At 32.1% G+C, this 22,419-nt stretch overlaps 3 protein-coding genes across 3 annotated transcripts; 2 read left to right on the forward strand and 1 right to left on the reverse strand.

Moving 5' to 3' along the window:
• Positions 1 to 5,866: 5,866 nt before the first annotated feature.
• Positions 5,867 to 7,036, forward strand: LOC149882393 (soma ferritin-like). Its single transcript, XM_090066216.1, has 3 exons — positions 5,867 to 6,224; positions 6,342 to 6,434; positions 6,558 to 7,036. Exons 1-3 carry the CDS (start codon positions 6,126 to 6,128, stop codon positions 6,873 to 6,875), a joined length of 510 nt encoding a protein of 169 aa, XP_089922342.1. The 5' UTR covers positions 5,867 to 6,125; the 3' UTR covers positions 6,876 to 7,036.
• A 1,279-nt stretch (positions 7,037 to 8,315) lies between these two features.
• LOC145191746 (soma ferritin-like) lies at positions 8,316 to 10,086 on the forward strand. The gene is made up of 3 exons (XM_080068910.2): positions 8,316 to 9,099; positions 9,447 to 9,539; positions 9,656 to 10,086. The coding sequence occupies exons 1-3, from the start codon at positions 9,001 to 9,003 to the stop codon at positions 9,971 to 9,973; spliced, it is 510 nt and encodes a 169-aa protein (XP_079925036.2). The 5' UTR covers positions 8,316 to 9,000; the 3' UTR covers positions 9,974 to 10,086.
• Positions 10,087 to 11,019: 933 nt separating this feature from the next.
• On the reverse strand, positions 11,020 to 12,893 carry LOC149882394 (uncharacterized). The gene is made up of 3 exons (XM_090066209.1): positions 12,071 to 12,893; positions 11,564 to 11,996; positions 11,020 to 11,487 (listed from the first exon to the last, which is right to left on the reverse strand). Exons 1-3 carry the CDS (start codon positions 12,701 to 12,703, stop codon positions 11,141 to 11,143), a joined length of 1,413 nt encoding a protein of 470 aa, XP_089922335.1. The 5' UTR covers positions 12,704 to 12,893; the 3' UTR covers positions 11,020 to 11,140.
• Positions 12,894 to 22,419: the final 9,526 nt, after the last annotated feature.

A 22,419-nucleotide genomic window follows, 5' to 3' on the forward strand; every position in this document is an offset into this window, starting at 1 on the left:
ACGTAAGTGGAATGTCACAAAAAAGTATTTGTGATAAATATCGCGTGAAAAAATGGACCGTATCAAGACTATGTTCCAAGTATCATTCTACGGGGAAGTTGGCAGCAGATAACAAAGCTGGAAGACCGCGTTCCACCACTTCTAGAGAGGATTCTATGATCGTCAGATCCGTCAAGAAGGATCCCTGGATATCATCAGTCGAGATACAAAAGCAATTAGAGCTGCCTTTATCGGACCGAACAATCAGACGACGTGCTGTTGAAGCTGGGTTGTTTTCTCGACGCCCTGCAAAGAAACCACTGATTTCACTAAAAAACCAGAAGAAAAGACTCCTGTTTGCTACATCTCATATTGACTGGAATGTGCAGAAATGGCGAACTGTCCTGTTCAGTGATGAATCGAAGTTCAACATCATTGGGAGCGATGGCATTTGCCGTGTACGTCGACCGGCCGGAAAACGCCTCGATTTACGTTACTGCCTTAAGACCGTGAAGCATGGTGGAGGCCATGTAATGGTCTGGGGGTGTTTTTCTGCTAACGGTCTAGATCCAATACATCGAAACGATGGAATAATGGACCGTTTCATGTATAAAAATATCCTGAAAGATGTTATGTTACCTCATGCTGAATGGAATATGCCAATAAAATGGGTTTTTCAGAAAGACAACGATCCGAACCACACTGCAAAAGTAGTCAAGCAGTGGTTTCAAGACAACCACCTATCGGTGATGGATTGGCCGCCTCAATCTCCGGATCTCAACCCTATCGAGAACCTGTGGGAGATCGTCAACCGCAGAAATAATCGTGAAGGTGTTCGTAATAAGGATCAACTGTTTGAACAAATCCAAAAGGCCTGGGCAGCGATTCCACAAAGTTTCATTGATCACCTGATCGAATCTATGCCTCGAAGATGCAAGGCTGTAATTGACAACAAAGGATTCGCCCCGAAATATTGATAGCGAAATACAGGTTGGTCAACATTTTGTCGAGTTGCACTTGTTTTGTCCTGAAGGAAATCAACTTTTTTGAATACTTTTGATTAATTTATTAATTTTCGTGTACAAATAATGAACTTTGTGATGAATAAAACTTGAAGAACTTTGTCTTTAAACAGTTACATAGTTATTTCTCTAAATTGAAAAAATGCAGCACTTTTATATAAAGAAACTAAACTAGCATTATTTGGTTGCAAATGTTTTGTCCAATACTGTATATATCATTATCAAATTTGATATGTCAATTATTCTATTTTCTGGTTGCTAAACACAGGTCATTGCAAATAGCAGCTCACACAATTTTTGCTTAAATTTTTGAATTGTTAATAACTTATTTCAGGTCGCCAATTTCAAAAATGTTTTATCAATCTCGTCAAGTATTTATTCTATATCAAACCTCTATTCTATGCGAATAATAAAAAACATTGCAAAAAAGTCTGAAATTAAAAAGTAATACAACAATCAAAATGAAAATACAAAAAATTCGCTAAAAAATTTACTAAACAACTTATTTTCATGCAACAAATTTTCATTTGTGGGACCATTAAGTCTAATTTAATACAAAGGGAAAATTTTGGTACGAAAAGAAGGAAAAGCAGTTTTTTCCAACTCCATCAGTTGTTGGTTTATGATATTCTTCTCTCTAACAAACAGTCTTGCTATGACTGGCTTCCATCGTCTGTCCTAAATTTTGTCATCTCATAAACATAGGAAATTGCATATTTTGTATATTATTCTTACAGGCAATGTGAAACCACTAACAATCCATTCATATTCATCTATATATAAACAACCTCCATTAATATTTTTTTTTTGATTGCTATTGCATTCAAAAATGCTGCACATCACAATAATGAAAAAAAATCATAGTCATTGTCAATCAAACTAATTTGGTCTTTTTCTACTTTGCGAAAAATTTATATATACATGCAAATATGTGAATATATATTTTCATGTATATATATATATATATATATATATATATATATATATATATATATATATATATATATATATATATATATATATATATATTTACATGTACAAATAAACAAATGAAATATTTGAAGATTTACATTTACCAAGAAAAGGGAGGTTAAGAACGAAGTTAACCGTAGCCATTTACGTAGAATTGATGGGGTGACCCTACAAACAGATTCTTAGACCTTAAAAAAATAAAAATATAAAAAAGAAGGAAAAATAGTCGTATATTTTTAGTGGGTCTTTGTGCGCACGTTTGCAGCTCTAGACGAGAAAATCTAGTTCAGCCTTGGTTTTACAATTTGAAAGTTATTAATTTTTAATTCCCCGGTGGAAAGTATTTTTGCCATGAATATTGTGTAGTTTCATTAAGTTGGTTTTCAAAACCTTTTTGAAATGAGTTGCTGACCTGCTAAACGCAGTATTTCTCTTACTAAAGAAACCAAGTTCCTACGCTTTTTTTCAGTCTTGATTAAATCTTTATTTCTAGTTGTGACACAACTTGACAATTAGTTTCATAAAATACATTTGTTTTAAACATATTTATTTGTTTTCGACAGTTATACTCTGGCGGCGAAGATTATATTACGTAAAATAATATTTTTGCATTGTGCTTGTTTTGTGCTAAGCAATAATATTTCACTATGACTAACTTTAATGATACTTTTTTTTACTAAACTCCTAAGGATTACGCAAAACCATATAAAAAATAGATTTTCTTATTGATAACCAAAAAAAAAAAAAAAAAATCTCCATTGATTTAAAATTTACATAATTAAAAAAAATATCTCTGTTATAATCTCAAAAAAACACAAACTGTAAGATCACTTTTCAAATTGGAATGCGGAAAAGGATCGCAAAAAAAGTATCTTCCAATTAGGTTATTAAGGGGGACTTCTAAGGGAAAATTTAGAATTTTACGTTAGGAGGTATTGGAGGGGGGAGTGAATGATTGGTAAAGTAAATCGATCTCCCAAGAAAACACTTCTCTTCTTTCTGGCTTAAAAAAAAAACTAACCGAATGAATATCATTTTTTGTAAATAGGGTTGTGAATCTGAAAGCTTGTTCAAAAAAAGGTGTTTAAAGATGCTTTTAGGGGAACATTACCCTTATACTCATAACTTTTTAGTATTAATTACACTTTTAATAGAACTTGCAAGGACTTTAGCTCTCGTAGACAAACTATCAGTATTTCGATTTCTCACCAACTTTGTATTTTTAATGCCTGAAAATTAGCTTAAACTATTGAGAAATACAAATACATTACAACAGATAAGATGAGCATATTGTTCGGGGGGACTATACTCTGAACCAAGATAAAGAGGACTCTAATCTACAGAGCGAAGTTTTGTTTGGCGCCATTTTGTAAACATTTTTTTTGTTATTAAAATTAACTTGGAACTAAACGTTTTTTCAATGACATCTTCAAATCAAATGAGTACTCGTTTATAAGGAGTAATTTGATTGCATCCAGATGGATTAAGATCATGCAGATGGTCAGCGCAAGCGATAGCCATCTATTTAACTTTCAGCTTCTATTTATCTAAAGGTCCTCGTTTTTATACTTTTAGATACAAATCAACTTTAAGACGATCAATTAACATTTCATTCTCTGATGGTTGTATTTACTTCTCTGATGGTCACTTTGAGATTAGTCTTTAAACTGCCGCTTTTTTGAACTTAGTCAACATCCTTATGTTGTATTTTAACGTGGCTATCTTCTCCAAGCGGTTGAAGAAAATACAATTGAATGACAGCAGCGATGTGATTGATTGGCATTCAGGTTTAAAGAACGTCGGTCACATGATATCCTCAGTAGAAAAATCTCTAAATCTACTCTAAAGAGTGGTAATGTTTAGTAACAAGTCGTATTTATGTCCCCTACATGAAAAATACTCTGAAATAAGCTGAAATGTTCTAGAATAGTATTGTATTGTCCAGGAAAGTTTCTTAAAACATTTTAGCCAACCAAACATTTAGTGCGAGTACTTTTATTGGTATTTGCAGCGGAATTTTCGGTTCGTGATGCTATTCAAAAAAGCATTTTTTTTAATGATTCTGTTGAGCAGATATGACGTCACCAAACTACTATATTTTAAAAAGAAACTTTGTATATTACTCGGAAATACAATATGTCTTTTGCATTTTAGGCAGATTTTTCACGCTCAAAATGTTTTACTTTGCTATCATATATTGTTATAACTTTACATTTTTCTTTTAACTTAATTAAACTTTTAAAGTTGAAGCTAATTTTAGTAAAAGGTAGAAATGTACCTCAGTGTGAAAAACGCTCTGATAAAAAATTTATTCATTTTTTGCTACAATTTTTAGGTTTTCTTTAAAAGTTTTCGTTGTCGCCATTTTAACCTTGATATTCTAATTAACTCATCAAACAAAGAGTTCAACATAAACATTTTTAACGAAAAAAATTTTCAACAAAAAAACTTTGAATTTCTAGTTTTAAGGTTTATTAAATAAGTAAAAAAAGTTTTTGGTTTTTCCTTTTTTTTTTGTTTTGATTTTTTGAATTTAGTAAAATATTGATAGAAATTTTTCAAGTAATCCTAAAAAATACATATCTAAGCTCCAAATCAAACGCTTTTACGCATTTTGGTTTACTATGCTTGATAAATTGCAATGCAACGATTGCTAACGAACAATATACTTTTTGTGCTCACCGCTTCCCAAATTTCTAGAGATGATGTCAACAAAACGCTATGAAACCTTCTTAGAAGTTTTAGGATGAGTGTGACTACAATGTGAGCCTCAATCAAACGTTGACACTCAACAGAACCTAGTTTTGATAGCAGTTTTAGGTCATCTAAGATCTACAATATGACTGCTATCATAAATACCTCAAACTAATATCCAGGATTAAAATCCAACTTTGCTTTTGTTTTGTTCACACTTTCCCTTTATATTATTATTATACCCTCAAAATTTCAGCCCAAATACATTTTAAGTTTCTGAGCATTTCGGAAAACATTTGGTTGTTTTTAGTCTTTTTTTTTTACTATTAACTCATTAATTCGCCGCATGCGTAATTAATTTGAGAGCTTTTCACACTTTAGTGTTGATTATTTTCAATCACTTTGTACAGAATAACCTTTGTATTAAATCAAATCTATTAAAATAAATTTTTAATCTTAATGGCAGAGAAATACCTTAAAGTGCGTGCTTTTGATTAAACGTTTTGTAAAATAATTTAAATTACACACGCGCACACTCAGACGCGCGCGCACTGATTTGATTTGTATACCATCAATTTTCAATATTATTATGTAAAAATCGTTTTAGTAAAAACTTCAGGAATAAAATATTTTTTCGGACAATATCAACATAACAGATCATTTACAGAAAGATAATTAGCTTAAACTTAAGATAATCAGTTTGGACTTAAGAGATCAAACTTTAAGATTCCTTTCGAATAATTTGACTTGAGCCTCGAAGATGATTTTCGTTTAAGCTTCACTGTAAATTTCATTCAGCTTCGCCATTAATCAAGCAGCGCCGTAAATTTGCTAAAATCAAGGTCGGTGAAAAAACTTCCCTTTAACTATTGATTTATAATATATTTACGTCCCATGAAGCTATGAATATTTACAACCCACGAAGATTTAGAATCCGTTATAAAATATCGAAAAAGTAAAACAAATTTTCGTTATCATAGAAACAAATCAGTAAAACGTTTTAATGCACGAAAATAACCATTTTAAACTGTATTCATCTAAGATAAGCTGAATTTCGTATATGACATTCATGAGCAGCGTCAAAACGCATTTGAACGCTTTTTCAATAATTCACTACAATGACCGCTGTTTTAGTTTAATACAAACCTTAGGAGATAAATTTTACAAATAAATACATGCTGTCCATTATTGATTGCAAACCATTTTTTCACCCAATGTATATATATCATGACATCATACTGAGCCAACAGCATTATTGTGGAGACTTCAACCATGACATCAACCAATAAAATTTTTTTTATTGTCATGTGATATTTTCCTATAAGTACATGCGCTTCAACTGTTTTTGATCACATCAAGTAACTTTGTGGTGCTTCTACAGTGATAGAACGGACAGAGCCTTGCCTACTCTTTAACATAAACTTTTATTCTTTTCTAACTTTACAAGAAAACACAAAGATGTCTGCTTGCCGACAAAACTTTCACGATGAGAGCGAAGCTGCTATCAATAAGCAGATAAACATGGAGCTATATGCAAGCTACGTGTACTTGTCTTTGGTAGGTTTGCGTTTGCAATTTTTGCTCATGATTCATAATTACATCGTGAGACTATAAATCAATTTCTTGATATATCTATCTATATATATATATGTATGTATATATAACTTTATTAAGGCTTATCACTTTGATCGAGATGATGTTGCATTGGCTGGATTCTACAAGTTTTTTAAGAAACAGTCTGATGAGGAGCGTGAACATGCCCAAAAGGTGGCTTTTTTTTTTTAATCTTAAATTTTATAAGTATGAATTAGCAATTTCTGATCAATTTTTTTACTTTTTTTTGTTTAATATCCTAACACGACTTTTTTTTAATATCTATTTTTCAACTAGCTAATGAGCTATCAAAACAAACGTGGTGGTCGTATTGTTTTGCATGATGTGAAATCCCCAAACACTGACTGGACCACTCATGTCTCAGCTTTGGAAGATGCTCTTGCCTTGGAGAAGAAAGTCAACGAGTCTTTGTTGGCTTTACATGCAAACGCTGAGAGTCGCAAAGATCCTCATCTGTGTGATTTCTTAGAATCAGAGTTCTTGACTGAACAAGTTGAGTCAATCAATAAGATTTCTAAGTTGATCACCAATGCAAATAGATGCGGTGATGGTCTTGGAATCTATCAGTTCGATAAGTTGACCATGTCAAGCTGAAGATGTTATTATAACAGCGTGTTTGTTTTGCCTTGAGGACTATATAGTGCAAACAAATATGTGTTCATTGTAAATTGTAAAAATAAGTTAATGAATAAATAAAAATACAATATAAACGCATAAAAAAAAAGCATAAAAAAAGATTTTAAAAATTTCAAAAATTATGTTTCATTTGTCACTGACAATTACATGAATACAATACGCATAGTGCTAGTTTCTTCTCCACCTATATATTTAAAACGGAAGTACAAAACTCAATGCTGCATACATCAGCTTTAATGAAAAAAAGGAAAATTGCGGCATTCATTCAAATACAATTTTTAAAGTTAAAGAGTCTACGATTATCAACCACTTTTATGGATAACTTATTCTTTTTTTTTTCGCCAACAATCTTGTTGTATCTTCTTGTATCAAACCTATTAAATGTTTTCTGTTATTTGAAGAGAAAAAAAAATTAAGTTTTTTTAATTTCAGCAAAAATTATTTTTCTGGTTTTCTAAAACTGAAATAATTATGAATACACGATTCTAAACAGAAATATAAACAGTTAATGTCATAGAAATGTCTTCGATGTATTTATATTCGCTCAACGGCAACAAACTACTCAAAATAAATAAGACGAGGTGTGGTCACACACACTTCAATTAAGTTTAGTCACTTCAAACTTGGATATGTGGTAGATGTTTATCATGCTAAATAGAACTTTCTTCGCAACATTTCATGCCCTTCAACCGGGTTATTTTAATTTTTCATAAAAAAAAATTTTTAAGAATAATTGCCTCCGCCAGGAAGGAATTTCTATCAAGTAAGTCACCTTGTATATCATGTATTGTAGTGTATCGCCGTCTAGCTAATTGCCTTGTGGACTCATGCCTACTCCGTCCAAAGAAGACCCTATAAGCGTCGTCCCAGAGCTTACCCCTCCTTCAGGATGTAGACAAAAACTTGCCGTCGTCCGGGTTAGCATCCTGATGACTGTTTATAAGAGGGCGAGCCCTATGTTAATCAGGTTTGCTTCCCCTTTTTAATACATAAACTAGTTATAGGGGAAGGATTGGATAGTGAATTTCGTTATGATAACTTTTTTTAAACGGTTTCATTAAAATTGGAAAGGTTATGGTGACTAAGAGATTATTGCTTCCATTATAATTTACAAGAAATTTACAAGCAATAAATTTCGAAAAAAGAAAGCTTTCGAAAAAAAAAAAAAAAAAAAGGAAAAAAAAAACGAAAAAGGAAAATTCTATATTTGTAAACATAAACGTTGAAATTATATTTTAAAGAAGTTTTGTTATGAAATTAAAAAATCATTGAACTCTTAATCATTTTAGCTTCGCTGCATGAAATCAAGCGTAGCAACTGTTTTAATTCATAACGAACGCAAGCGTAAGCACGTTGTTTCTAAATTTCGTGAATAATTAATCGCCCCTCCTTTGCACTTGTTACAGCAACTGAAGACGCAAAGTTGTAGAAACTTTTAAATGTTTAGGATTTATTTTTAACCCACGCAGGTTTTGAAATTTTCTGACATTAAACAACAAAACAAAAGCCGATTCTTTAACTCTTTACACTGTGTATGTCATTTACTAACTGGATAACAAACTTGAAAAAAATTCTCGTTTTACTTAAATTTAATTTATAGTTTAAAATCAACTTATGTAACTCTAACTTATAATTTGAAATTGCGCATGCACGCATTAATATTTATAATTTGTTAAATAGAGTTTCTTTGAATAAACGCGTTTAAAATTTTTTGTTTATATTATATAAATTACAGTTGACCTACTATTATTTACTAACAAAAATGTTCCGGGAATATGGTCAAATTCCGGCGAGAGTATAGGCAGTCTGCTGACTAAACGTGGGTGTGTGGGTTATCGGCTAATTTTAACCAATGAAATTTTAATGACATCATTTTGAACCAACGGCGTTATTTATAAACCTTCATCAACCAATTACATTCACTAGATATCATGTGATACTTTCCTATAAGTACATGCGCTTCAACTGTTTTTGATCACATCAAGTAACTTTGTGGTGCTTCTACAGTGATAGAACGGACAGAGCCTTGCCTACTCTTTAACTTAAATTTTATTCCTCTCTAACTTTACAAGGAAACACAAAGATGTCTGCTTGCCGACAAAACTTTCACGAAGAGAGCGAAGCTGCTATCAATAAGCAGATAAACATGGAGCTATATGCAAGCTACGTGTACTTGTCTATGGTGAGTTATTCTTTTTACACGACTCAGAACCATACACTTAGTTGTTATTACATAATTATTTTTCTGCATTAAAATCGTCTCGGTATTTGTTTTGCTCTTCAAAAAAGATCTAAGAAAGGCAAGTTCTGAAGTTTTTCTGTATTGAGTAGCTTGCTTGAAGTTTTTCTGTACTAAGAAAAACTTTAAGCCAATCTTTTCAGTAAATTGGGTAGAATTATTGCTAATGGAATCTGTATACAGGTTGCCAGTAAGAGTAATAAATAAAGGTTGCTTTAGTAAGTAAAAGTTCCATTGATTTCCTACTATATCCCTTGATATTAGCAATAAATCTTTTCTGTTTTGTTAAGGCTTATCACTTTGATCGAGATGATGTTGCATTGGCTGGATTCTTCAAGTTTTTTAAGAAACAGTCTGATGAGGAGCGTGAACATGCCCAAAAGGTAATTTTTTCTAAGCTTAAGTTTTATATGTATATTTTGTCAGTTTCTGATAGTTTGAGTTTTTTCCACTTTTGTTGCTTAATATCCTAACATTATTTCATCTATTTTTATATTAGCTAATGAGCTATCAAAACAAGCGTGGTGGTCGTATTGTTTTGCATGATGTGAAATCCCCAAACACTGACTGGACCACTCATGTCTCAGCTTTGGAAGATGCTCTTGCCTTGGAGAAGAAAGTCAACGAGTCATTGTTGGCTTTGCATGGAATTGCTGGCAGTCACAACGATCCTCATCTGTGTGATTTCTTAGAATCAGAGTTCTTGGCTGAGCAAGTTGAGTCAATCAATGAGATATCTAAATTGATTACCAATGCAAAGAGATGCGGTGATGGTCTTGGAATCTATCAGTTCGATAAGTTGACCATGTCAAGCTGAAGATGTTGTTATAACAGCGTGTTTGTTTTGCCTTGAGGACTATATAGTGCAAACAAATTTGTGTTCATTGTAAATGATAAAATAAAAATGTAAAAAAAAAAGTTAAAAGTTAAGTTGCCTATTTAACTTTTTCATAAAAGTAAAAAGTAATCATCTGTTCACTGCTATCTCCTTCATACTCTCAATTGTATTGACAATTAAATGTGGTTTAATCATAGTATCTTCAACTTCTTTCATAAGCAACTTTTCACGTTTAAAGTTTTGTTTTGAATTACAAGCAACAATTTTGTTTTAGTCTTGTTTTTATATATTTATTTAAAAAAAAAAAAGAAAAGAAAACTGGCTTGGAAAATGTAGAAAACAGAGGAGTTAAGTTCTTATCTATGAATACGACTGAGAATATTGGGAAGACGTAAAAATGTTTAAGGGAAAATCGGCCTATGAAAGTATTCACTAGGGTGATTCTATTTTTTAGTTTGTCATGCAAACCTTTTCTAAAACATGAATAATTGTATTCTAAGAGCAACTAAATAAAAAATAATTAAAAATTTGAAAATTTTACTAGGTCAAAAAAAAAAGTTACTTTATGGAAATAAGACAAAATTATTTCTTTTTTTTAGTCTTTTTTTATTTTATACATAAGCAAAAGAAATACGACAAAGTTTATAAAGTGAAGTTATTTTTTATTCGACATTTGCATAAACATTTCTGTTAAAAAAAGTCTCTCAAGAGCATCATCAGACTTAGCCCGGGAACATCGGATGTCCATAGCTCGGAGTCCTCTCTCAGCTACCTCATTTGTTCGATGCACATTCTTGAATGAGATTTTAACGCCAAGAATATGTCTTGTCAGAGCTTCTTGGGCTTTAATGCAACTTGATGTAGTTTCTTTTAAGTTTTCCCAGTTGGGTTCCTCTCTCATTTTAAACCATGCAAGTGACCAAGAACAGCTAATAAACTTAGCTATTTCTTTCAATAATGGTCGTTCTTCAGGAAGTAGAAAGTAGCCTAACAAGACATATATTGCTCTGCTGTTCCAACTTGCTGAGTGAGAACTTGGTAATTTCGTTGGTAGCTGCAGTTTGGGTAAAATATTGGTGTCCAAATAGTGCCTAAATGCAATACATAACCTGGAAAAATAAACAATAAAATGGATCAACGCATTCATCACATATACAAATCATTGATATTGAAAATAATAATTTTTAATAAAACAAACCCAGCCAATAGCTTATAATCATCTCTCCAGGTTTTTACAGTAGGAGGAGGATGAGGTGTTTTATGCAGGATATTGTATGATTCTTTCAATTGCGGATACTTATTTTTTAGTTTTTGAATGAACTTAAAGTCAGTTAGAGTAGGCGATTTTGATGGTGTTGGCAAGTGGAAAATTACCATTTTTTTCAAAACAAGGTCCAAAATGTGAGCATTGCATCCATAATAAGGAACAGGCCTGTTAAATAGCTTAGATCTTAAAATCCCTACTACTCCACCAGAACCATCATAAGATCCACCTGAAGTAAAATGGAATAACTTATTTAATTGGATTTTTTTTATTATTTAAAAATAAATAATTTTAATTTTACTAACCTGTATTGACAGAGCAGGTGTCACAAATTATAAGGGATATTTTATGCACAACATTATACTCTAACAATGTTTCCGTTATCATAGCGGCTAGATTTTCAGAAGTTCCGCTAGTATGTAATGTTTTGAGGCCAATGTACCAAAATATTGGTCCATCAGACTGAAGGGCAATGACCATGCGTTCCACTTTTTTAATCCCATAAACATATGGTGCCACACCTTTTCCATCAAAGTGTAATATAAAGGATAATTGAACAGACAAAGCTTCTTTAAGTTTAAGTAGAGTTGTGACTTGCAACCTTTTACCAGCTTTGAAAATAGCCGATTGATTTGGAGTTGGAATGTCACTATGGAAATAACTTAATGAGCGAGTTACACTAACTCCTTTGTGGGTTGAGATACCAGCTTCTGCGCACATAATGGCAATTGGCATCGCCTTAAACCAAAAGTAAAATTAATATAAATTTAATAAAAAAACTTTTTTTATTTCCAAAAATTATTATTACTCACCTTTGATTTAAACTTCCGTTTGGGTCGTTCAAACAAAGGCTGAAAATCATCAACGTTATTATCATTTTCAGAGCTTGACTCTGTGTACAGTTGCTCTACATAATCAAGATCCATGTTTTTTGGTATCAACTGCCTGTTAGCAGGATGCTCAACAACTGTTTGGCTGGTTAATACACAGCTCTTTCTATCATCCATTTGATGATTATAGAAGATCTGCTCTTCCCTCTTCAGCTTTATATTTTTATTAAGGATATCAAATGGCATAAAAAAATCCATATTCGATTTTCTCTTCAAACTTAATTTATAAGCATTCACAACTTCATTCAATTTTTTTGAGATGCCAGCTCTGGATACTGAGGGCATGCTAAATTTCACATTCCAGAGCTGCTCCAAATCTTTTGCTATTATTTGCATAACAGCTCTTGATGGTGGTGCGGGGCGTGTGTCAGCTAGATGGTGATAGTAGCCAAGAATGTGGCGGACTTCTGGAATAGTCTTGAAATTGGCTAAGGATTTAGTCCGTAATCCATAAGGCGCTGCTGAAGCAAGCAGTTCCCGAGATTCCTTTGAACACGGTGGTGTTAAGTTGTTTGCTTTTCTCTTTAATGCTCCTTTAGCACTTATGTGGGACATATTTAGGTAAATATAATTATAACTAAAATAGAAAATGGAATACAGTTATTTTATTTCTAATCCACCAATAATTGTTAAGCTAGTTTTATATTATATTCACTATTAACTTCAGCTAATTAAAAAAATATCATACAAATTATCAATTTTTTTGCCTAAGTATTTTGTCTTATTTCCATAAAGTAACTTTTTTTTTTGACCTAGTAAAATTTTCAAATTTTTCATTATTTTTTATTTAGTTGCTCTTAGAATACAATTATTCATGTTTTAGAAAAGGTTTGCATGACAAACTAAAAAATAGAATCACCCTAGTATTCACACTTAAGTAACTTAATATTTCTTTAAAATGAGACTTAATTAAATTCTTAGTGTGAATAAAAAAGTTCGAAACTGTTTTTTGCGTCAAAGGTATACTCATGATAAATGTTTATTTTATTTACAACCTTTTCATCTTAAATCTGAAGTCGTTTGATGACCCTTAGTTTTCATTTTAAACATGAATAGCCTCGCTTGATCTGTTTATAGATGTACTCCATCTTTAAAGTAAAAAAAAAAATTCTGCACATATACCAGTATGCGACAAAATTATTCATACCCTACCATAAAATTCGTTGTAGCAATAAAATAAAAACCAAATTGGTTTAAATGATTTTATTTGGAACTAAAAAAATGTTAATTGTACAAGTATTAATACTAACTAAAGTATTTGTAATATTAAATCTTGTTTTTAAAATAAATGAAAATTATTTAAAAATTGAGATATTAGGAAGCTTCAGAAGTATTCATACCTCTCAAAGTATTATTAAGTATATCCGAGTTTTTTTTACAGTATATTAATATTTAGTATGAAGTCCTTGGACATTGATTACTGCTTGCTAGCGACGAGGAATTCTATCAATTGAGTTTTGTAAATAGTTTGGAGGAATATAACGCCAAACTGCCTCCAAAGCTAATAAGTTTTGTTTATTGAAACTGTGCTCATCCCTATTAACTTTGTCATCCAAAAAATACCACAAATTTTCAATTAGATTGATATCTGGACTTTGCGCAGGCCAATTCAACAATTCTATTTCATTTTCTTCAAAATACTTTTTGGCAGTCTCACTGGTTTGTTTCGGATCATTGTCTTGTTGGAAGGCAAATTGATCCGTTAATCCTAACTTATTAACGGAGGGCATAAGGTTGTTTCGTAAAATATTTACATATCCAGCTCCTGATAATTTTTCTTCAATTTCTACTTAGTCACTAACTCCGTTATAACTAGTGTTGTGACCAAACCTAAAAATTGTAACTAACTTAACTAAAGAAAACCGTAACTAAATTTAGTAGACTAACTTTTTAGTCTGAAGTTAGTCGACTAACTTTTTAGTCTAACTAAAATTAATTAATTTTAGTCGACTAAATTTTTAATTTGCGAAAAATATATTGTTACTGTTACCTAAAAAATACTTTTTAAAAATCTTGTTATGCGTCAGTTGTGAAGTTGTTTGAGCGCCATGTTTTTAATTACAAATTGCTGCAAGTTACAATTTACAGCTGCAGCGCATCTGTTTCAAAGTTCGATTTTCAGAGTTTTCAGGTTTTGGAGCATATGTTTGCGACATATACACTTGGAATTTTGTAATAAAACTTATCTAATTAGTCCCCCGTTATTATTAAGTACTTGTTTTAAATTTCAATGAAAAGCGGCTCAGAACTGGATTTTTCAATTTCTAATTAAAGTGAATTATAAATTATAAAACACATGTGAAATCAATTTATAAAAAAAAATGGTGCCACGTTTTTGAAAGGTGTGTTATGTGCAGAAGCATTTTCTGATTTCCTTTATATAATACCTGCAATGACTTTTTGAGGTAATAATACCTAATTTATTTCGTTCTACACTCATAAAAAAGCAGATATTTACAGTGATAAAAATAAGATTGAAACAGTTAGGCAATTAATGTTTTTTACTATTTCTATATTGTGTAATTGAATATATATCTTGTTCAACTCTCAATTTTGTTTTTCTTTTTAAAATTATTACTAAAATACTAATAATTAATTATGTTTTCGGTATAAAATATCAGCTGTTTTTGACGGAGTTGTTCTGCTTACAAACCAATTTTTATTTAATTCAATAAGAGAAAATTTGGGGAAATTCTAGGTACAAACAAAACAATTTTATTACCTAATTGTCACAAATTATATTACGTACAAAACAATAAACTTTGATGAATGTCTTTAAATTGATTTATTTGTCATAATTCATATTATGTTCATATAATTTCATGGTACAGGTTATTCAGTTTTTTTTAGCACTAAATCTTGTTTTAGTCGACTAATTTTAGTTAGACTAAAAAGTTAGTCGGCTAATTTTAGTTAGACTAAAACTGACCTTAACTCTCACCCCTAGTAAATAAGGTGGCTTATGGAAGCCAGAGATTCGTTAAAATCTACCTAACTGTTTTAACAGAGCATTATTTAGCAGATTTCGACAGAGGATTGACTGTAGAAGAACTTGAGTTTTGTAAGACAGTAACCCTACTGGGTCAAATAGATTCAGCTACTCTAAAAGAGATAAGTGTAGCCGAAAAAGGAATGCTTTCTGGAGTACACAGCTTTACGATGCTTTCCACAGCTTCCGTAATTAGGGAAACACGATAACATACTCTACTATTTACTTTGGTAGGAATAAATAAAATTCCTTTCACATTTATGGCAGATTTCAATTTTTTTTGACTGCTAGCACTTCAAACTATTACTTCTTTAAACCCTTGCCTATATTGTTCAATATCTTCTTTAAACCCTTACCTATATTGTTCAATTGTTCTTTCGAATTCTCTGGGGAAAACAAATGCTTGATGAATATAAGTGAAAGCTAAAGTTTCAACAAAAAAGTTGAGTTATGAGAATCTAGGTAAGTTGAAAATCAATGCTTTGAACGATGACACATTGAAAGTTTTTACAATAAACCGGTTTCAAATAAAATTTTTTAAAAAATTGAATTTGGCAAATCTGTACATTTATACGACACATCTAATGTCTTTTCAAACATTTCTCTATATTTTTAGAAAGACCCAAGTGGGGTGTGTCTCTGAAAAAATTTCTGCAGCTTTAACGACTAAGGTAGAAAGTGCTTAATACTTTTTCAGGAAAATATAAACCCTTTCGTGATAAATTTGGGGTAAAAGGTTTTCTCTTATGAGCCATACAAGTGATATCTTTTTAAAAATCCCCAGAGTATTAAGTTTTGACAGTTTCTGCCGAGATTTCATAACAGATCTTGTTCAATGCATCACAAACTTTTATAATGGGGTCGAATCAACTGCTAGGTCATGGCAAAAGCTCTCTACAGTTAATGTCCAAATAATCATAATAATATTAAAAATAAGAATAAAAATAAGAACAATAATAATGATAATAATAATAATCATAACAGTAATAATAATAATCAATGTGGAAAGTTTTGATATAATAGATATGTCAAACTTGAATATGAAAATGAATAGTAATACATAACAATGTGACATAAAGATGACATAAAGATCAAGTTTCTTTCAAGTTTTTATTTCTTTCTTTGAATTGACTGTCTGATTCCAATACCATTTAAAAATAGTTTTTCTCCTTTGAAAGCCAAAGAAAGAAAAGTTAAATGAAAACGTCTTGGGTCAGTTTTTGAAAACTTCATAGAAAGTTGGGAGAATATCCAGCTGATCTTGGATAAGCCAATCTTTGAAAAATGTGAATTTGTTTTATCTAGTGACTAGTAACTTGTCAATAGTTTTGTGATCTTAAATTGCATTCAAGTGCTCATCCTTGCCCTGGTGAGGAATGGTTATGGAATGTTACATCAAGAGATCTCAATTAAGGTTGTGAGCTCCAAACCTTTGAATCAATTCAAGAAGAGTATGCTGCATTCAGAGCTTCAGGTACTGACATCATATGAGCAAGATACTTCAAAAATGTTATTCATGAGTCCATAATTAAGTTACCAGATGAAGTACTTATTTTTGAATTTGTTCCGCCAATGGAGCTGCGCCTGCTTCTTGGAAGGTTAATCATAAGTTCAAGAGTTTTTGACTTGCTTGGCCAAAAGCAGTTAATTGACTTCAATGGCTGCATATTCAGCAGTATCATGGTAGAGAATTCCCTAGTGAAGACTACAAAAAACTTTTAAAGAATGTTGACTTCAAAAATAATCAGAAAAGCACCAGTGCTTCTTGGCCTCGTTTGCCAAAATATTTGAAATTTTGATGCAATTGTCCACTGCTGCTTTGGCAACCATTTTTCCTATTTTCAGTGTCGATGTTTTCCTCATTTGTTTCTAATACATCTTCACTTTACTCTTCATGGTTTTCCGCGTTCTCGTGACATGGTTCAGTATTCATTTTTATTTCAACGCGAGGAATAAGTGAAAAATGACTGGGTATCATTTGAAATGTAAAAACTTTAAGGTGCTCTTCATAGTTTTTTTAAAAATCTTTTTGCCGAATTGATCATCTCATTCAAATTTGATAAGTACTTTGTGAGATGAATTAAATCAATTTTTCTTCTTTTAATAATTCTCTTTTCAAATAGCTGTTTTACAAGTTGTCTTACAATTGCACTAGCTTCATCAAGTTTTTTTTTCTTATAAATTTAATCACAGTTTCAAAATAAAAAAATCATCATTTCCTTTTGAAAGAGCATTAATAGATAGTATCAGTGGTTTTAAAGCAGCACAAAGTTCATTGATGTTATCGAGCTCATCTTTGGTCGGAGGAAATTCAGAATCTTTTTTACTTCCGTATTTTTACTTCCGTTTGCATCCTTGAAAAATGTTCAAGTACTTCAATGTACTATTGAAGTACTTGAACATTTTTTATATTTACTCAATCTTGTCCTTGCATCAAAAACTAAAGCTTTTTTCTTAACAAAATTTTCAAAAATACTTGGTTGAAGTTCATCATCATCGGTCATCTACGAGACTCTTCAACCGATTTTCTTATTTTTATAACAACCTCTTGATATTCAAGTTTCAATAATGGAATAAAATCTGCGCTAACTGCAAGAAAAATCTACACTAACTGCAAGAAAAACCTACGAAAAATTTGAATATTCATCACCAACTTAGTCCAATCTCCAATATCATCGTCATCTTAATCAGAATATGCAGCTTCCATATCATCATCAACAGAGTTATAATCATATTCATTCGTATCAACCTGGTTTTTTTGTAAAAACCAGGTGAGTAGCGTGGTTGTAACACTTTTGATGCTCAGGTTTAAAATTTTGACCAATTTTTTTCATCAAGGTCCATCTACATAGTAAATAGGTCCTTCTAAAAAATCAAGGTAAATCAAGGTAAACACTGATTGGCCTTTACAAGTTAGCAAAAGGATCTCCATCTCCAAGAATCTCCAGCTTCATCAGCAACAGATACTACAATGTCCTTGTCTGAATTTAAATCAAATGCTTACCAATGATTAATTTAATCTCTTTTTTTGCTGGCATTATACTTTTGATTCTTAAGATTTCAAGAGCTTGAAATCTTAAGAATCCAAGGTATTATGTAGATTTAAGTTCAGTATCTTCTGTTTTTTGCTGAAGTTTTTTACTCATCAATTGTCAAGCTAAATTTTTCCTTCATCTTTATCTTGAAATTTTATTTTCAAATTACTTATTTTCTAATAATCCTAAAGTGTTTTAATGAAAAAATCACGAACGGTTTGAGGACTTTGAGAAATTTAGTATCCCTAAGTACGAAATACTGATTACAAAAATTCACTCTTGGCAATGGTGTGAAAATGATTCCATCAATAGCAGTTAGTCGGCTTAAAACTTCAAGCAAGATTTTAAAGCTATTCATGAAAAAACTTTAGATTCGCGGCATTTTGGAAGCCTCAGAGGCCAGGTTATTGCATTTTAAAATTTCAATTTTGTGTTTTGTTTTTAAATGTAAAAGCTGTTTTTGTTGAGGAGTTTTAAGAATAACTTTACAAAATTTTACAAGCTTAGAGCTCAGTCTTCGGAAAATTCAAAATATCATTGTTATTTAAATTCTAAAAGTACAGTTACTTTACAAAGTCACAACAAAACTAATAGGGCCGTCTTTACAAAGTCACAAAAAATAAGTAGGGCCGTCTTTTTTTGAGTAACAATTTGAGAAACCTATAATTTTAGTTTGTATTTTTGCTTTTGTTGTTGAAAAAATGTAAAAAAGTTGTCAATAATGAAATATTGTGAGGAGGCAAAAATGAAAGAAATTATAAACATAATTTTTAAGTTTGACTTACCCAGTGGGCATCGACGTCAATCTTACGTCGGTTCGATGTTAGTTTTAGGTTAGCGACGTCGCCAACGTAAATTCAACATCGCACCAACGTGAGAATGACGTCGAAAATTAACATCGAATTGCGATGTTAAATCAACGTCAAAACGACGTAAAACATCGCGATTACATCGTGATTACATCGCGATGACATCGTGATGACATCGCGATAACATCGAATATTAACGTCGATCCAACTTTCCATTTCCAACGTTAATGTGATGTCGCACTCGACGTCGCCTAAACGTTAAACCAACATCGCCGTGCCCACTGGGTTGATTCAAACTCATGATGTGTTCGATCGAAGAAAAGCAAGAAAACCGAAACATGTGGACACACTGTACAATCGCATGAAAATGTGGACACACATGTACAATTGCATGAAAAACAAAACAGTCACATTATTAATGTTAAATTAAACTTTTTTTGCAATAACGTCCAGAAACTCAATTGGAACTACACTTATAAAGTGAAAATAGTTCAATTAGTGAGGTGCGCAACAATTCTGTAATCAAAAACAAAAATATAAATTATTTCCTATCCTTAAACAACCTTTTTTACTACACATTCGTTTTGTTCAAAACCACTTGAAATCAGAGGCTGTATTGATCTGGTGTTCTTCTTTCTCGTACAATGTCGCAACATTGTTGACTTGCTTGTTACATTTGCTTGAAGTGAAGTAAACGGTTCCTTGTCCTTTGGGTGTTTCTACTGTACCTAACAGCTCGTCTATCATAAATTTGTTCTAACGTGTTGCAACATTCCGTTTACTTCTGGTGTTCGTTCTGACATAATGCTGGTCATTGCTCCGGTCTTTTACTCAGTGTTGCATCAATTATCTCGGGATTTCAACGTATTAATTATTGAGTTTGTACGTATTACTTATGCCCTTATAAAGATTCCCCTTATCGCTGTCGCCATTTACTCTTTTAACTCTCACCTGACAGACAGAGTAGAAAAGTTAACAGTTATCTTTTGGGCTGACAAATAAACTAGGTCAAATATGTTACACAGAATTCGTTTTGTAGTTCGTTTGAAAACTCAATATCAAAGTTCTACAAACAGCTTTTTCAAGAAGCTACTTAAACACACCTAAAAGCATAATTTAAATTTCCATGCATTAGTTTGATTCTTTAGATTGCGTCAGTTTGTATACTGTGTAGGTCCCCTATTTCTTCGGAAGATAACGGAGAACCAATTATCCCACCTGCCGCACATTCAGATAGTTTGCTGACCTTTTTCCATCAATCTCCGAAAACTTGTGTCAATTTTTGTTAAGTTATAGTCCAAGGCCACAAGTTTAACATCCAATTTAAGTCCATATTCATCGACAACTTTTGTTATGATTTGAGATTGTGTCCTAATCAATATTTTGTTTGAGGCCTTTCTTCGCAAGCAAGATTTCATAAAAAAACCACGTTTAATCTTTTGGCTTTCATAGCGTTTAATCTTTTGATCACGGTGTTTAGTTATAACTTCGACAAGTGGTATTCATCAACTCATATTGTCGGCTTCTTGTTATTGAACTATCATCAACCCATGAACTATCATCGACCCATATTGTCGGCTCTGAACCATACACTCCAAATAACAAATGCAGGATTGTTATAATGAATTCTATTGACCATACTGTTACCATTTTCTCAACCTCATGGCACTTCAACTTTTCGTCCTATGTTTTCATTAGAACATTTGCTATTATTTTAAAATATGACGCAGTACTGAGTCGCAATTTTCCCTTCATCAGCTGCATCTCCGCCATTAACCCAATTAAACCATTCATTAGATCTTTAATTGGATTTTAAACGGAAATTGGCAGCTGTTTTTTTTCTATCCATCTTTCGCTCTCCTTCTTATATTCGTACTTTATGCCAATCGGAAACCGTAAATTTAGTCATTTTATTCAGCAAAGCTTCAGCTTGATAGTTGCCACTCCATTTTCGTGCAACTGTCCATTTTCAGATCCCTATGTCTAATGATGCTGAAATCTTGAGCTGTTATCTTCATACCATAAGAATATTTTCTTGTGCAGCCCTTGGTTATTATGCTTGCAACATGCAGGAACTTACTTTGTTTTGGCGGGTTCAACTGTTGCAAGCTGTGGCAAGTTTTTTGATTCTTTTTCTTGGCTTTTTATTCATCACTGCTCTTGTTCGTGCAGGAGTATAAAAGGTTGAGAAATCATCCGTTCGGGCACCTGATTTCAACATTCGTTGAAAACATAGGCTGTCAACCAATCATGGATATTCTGCGCTGTTCGGCTAAATAAAAATCGAATGCTTCTACTTGTCGTAGTTTTTTATTACATACTATTCGTATGCTCTAAACGCGTAGACAGGGTAGACATTGAACAAAACTTTTCTTTAGTTTTTTCAAAATCCTTTTATCTTTTTTCGAAAGATAAAAATAATAAGAACCCTAACCCTCATTTTACAGAATTTTCAGTCCCCCCAGAGGTAAATTTCAGTCCAAAGATGTAAAAGACTCCGTAAAAGCATATTTGAAACTGGTTTTTTGGTAAACAACACCTGGAAAAATGGAGTATATAAATATTGGAGAAAATGTTAACAAACAAAAAATGTTTTTTATGTATTTTTAATAACTAAATATTTCATGCAAAGAAATCCAATTGTGAGGCTTCTCAAAAAGTAGCTTCACTGAGACCGAAACGATATTACAATATGGCGTTAAGCAGGTGGCAAGAATACTGTCTGTGTAACTATTGTTAGAGTATCAAAATATTTGTGTGTGTTCGTTAAATTGGAGAAACGCATAAAGATTGACTTGCAAAGTCTGTCCTTTAGAAAACTAGAAGCGCATGCTTGAACAATTTAAGGAGTGTCTTGGAAAAGAGCCTCTTATTTCCTCATATGAAGCTTATAAGCCTCTGTAAGCCTCTTACATATGAAGCTTAAAAGTCTCTATAAACCTCATATATATGAAGCTTTTTGCAACAACAAAGATTATTTTAAAATTTCTTAAAAGCAGTCATAAACTACTGACCATGTGGCAGTATTAAACTTGATAGCAGATTTTCCTAGAATCTTAGAACTTACAGCATCTAGACCTAAAACCGCTTTATCACACTTTTATCCAATAGGCTCCACTGTTTTAGAAGTCAAATGTCAGAGGCGTTGGACTTGGCAATACTTGGTCACGGTCTTGGATCAAACCGCTGATGTTTTTCAGTTTATGGAAAACATGGGATTTTCTCGTCATTTATAAAGCTGTACTCTGAACATTTATTATCTCCCTCTTCCTGGGATGTGCTGATCACTCTTGAAGACGGTTGATCCCAATCCGGAGGGGTGGGAAAGCCGAACTAGGGATTGCAATCCCGCACACTTTTCAATCCCGCGGGATCCGCGCGGATTTTTTTAATTTTTGTGCGGATCCCGCGGGATCCCGCCCGGGATTAGAAGGTTTC

The sequence above is a fragment of the Hydra viridissima genome, unplaced genomic scaffold (genome assembly GCF_058129835.1).
Source record: "Hydra viridissima isolate aposymbiotic clone 2 unplaced genomic scaffold, HvirCarnegie_v1 scaffold_11, whole genome shotgun sequence".
Classification (NCBI taxonomy): domain Eukaryota; kingdom Metazoa; phylum Cnidaria; class Hydrozoa; order Anthoathecata; family Hydridae; genus Hydra; species Hydra viridissima.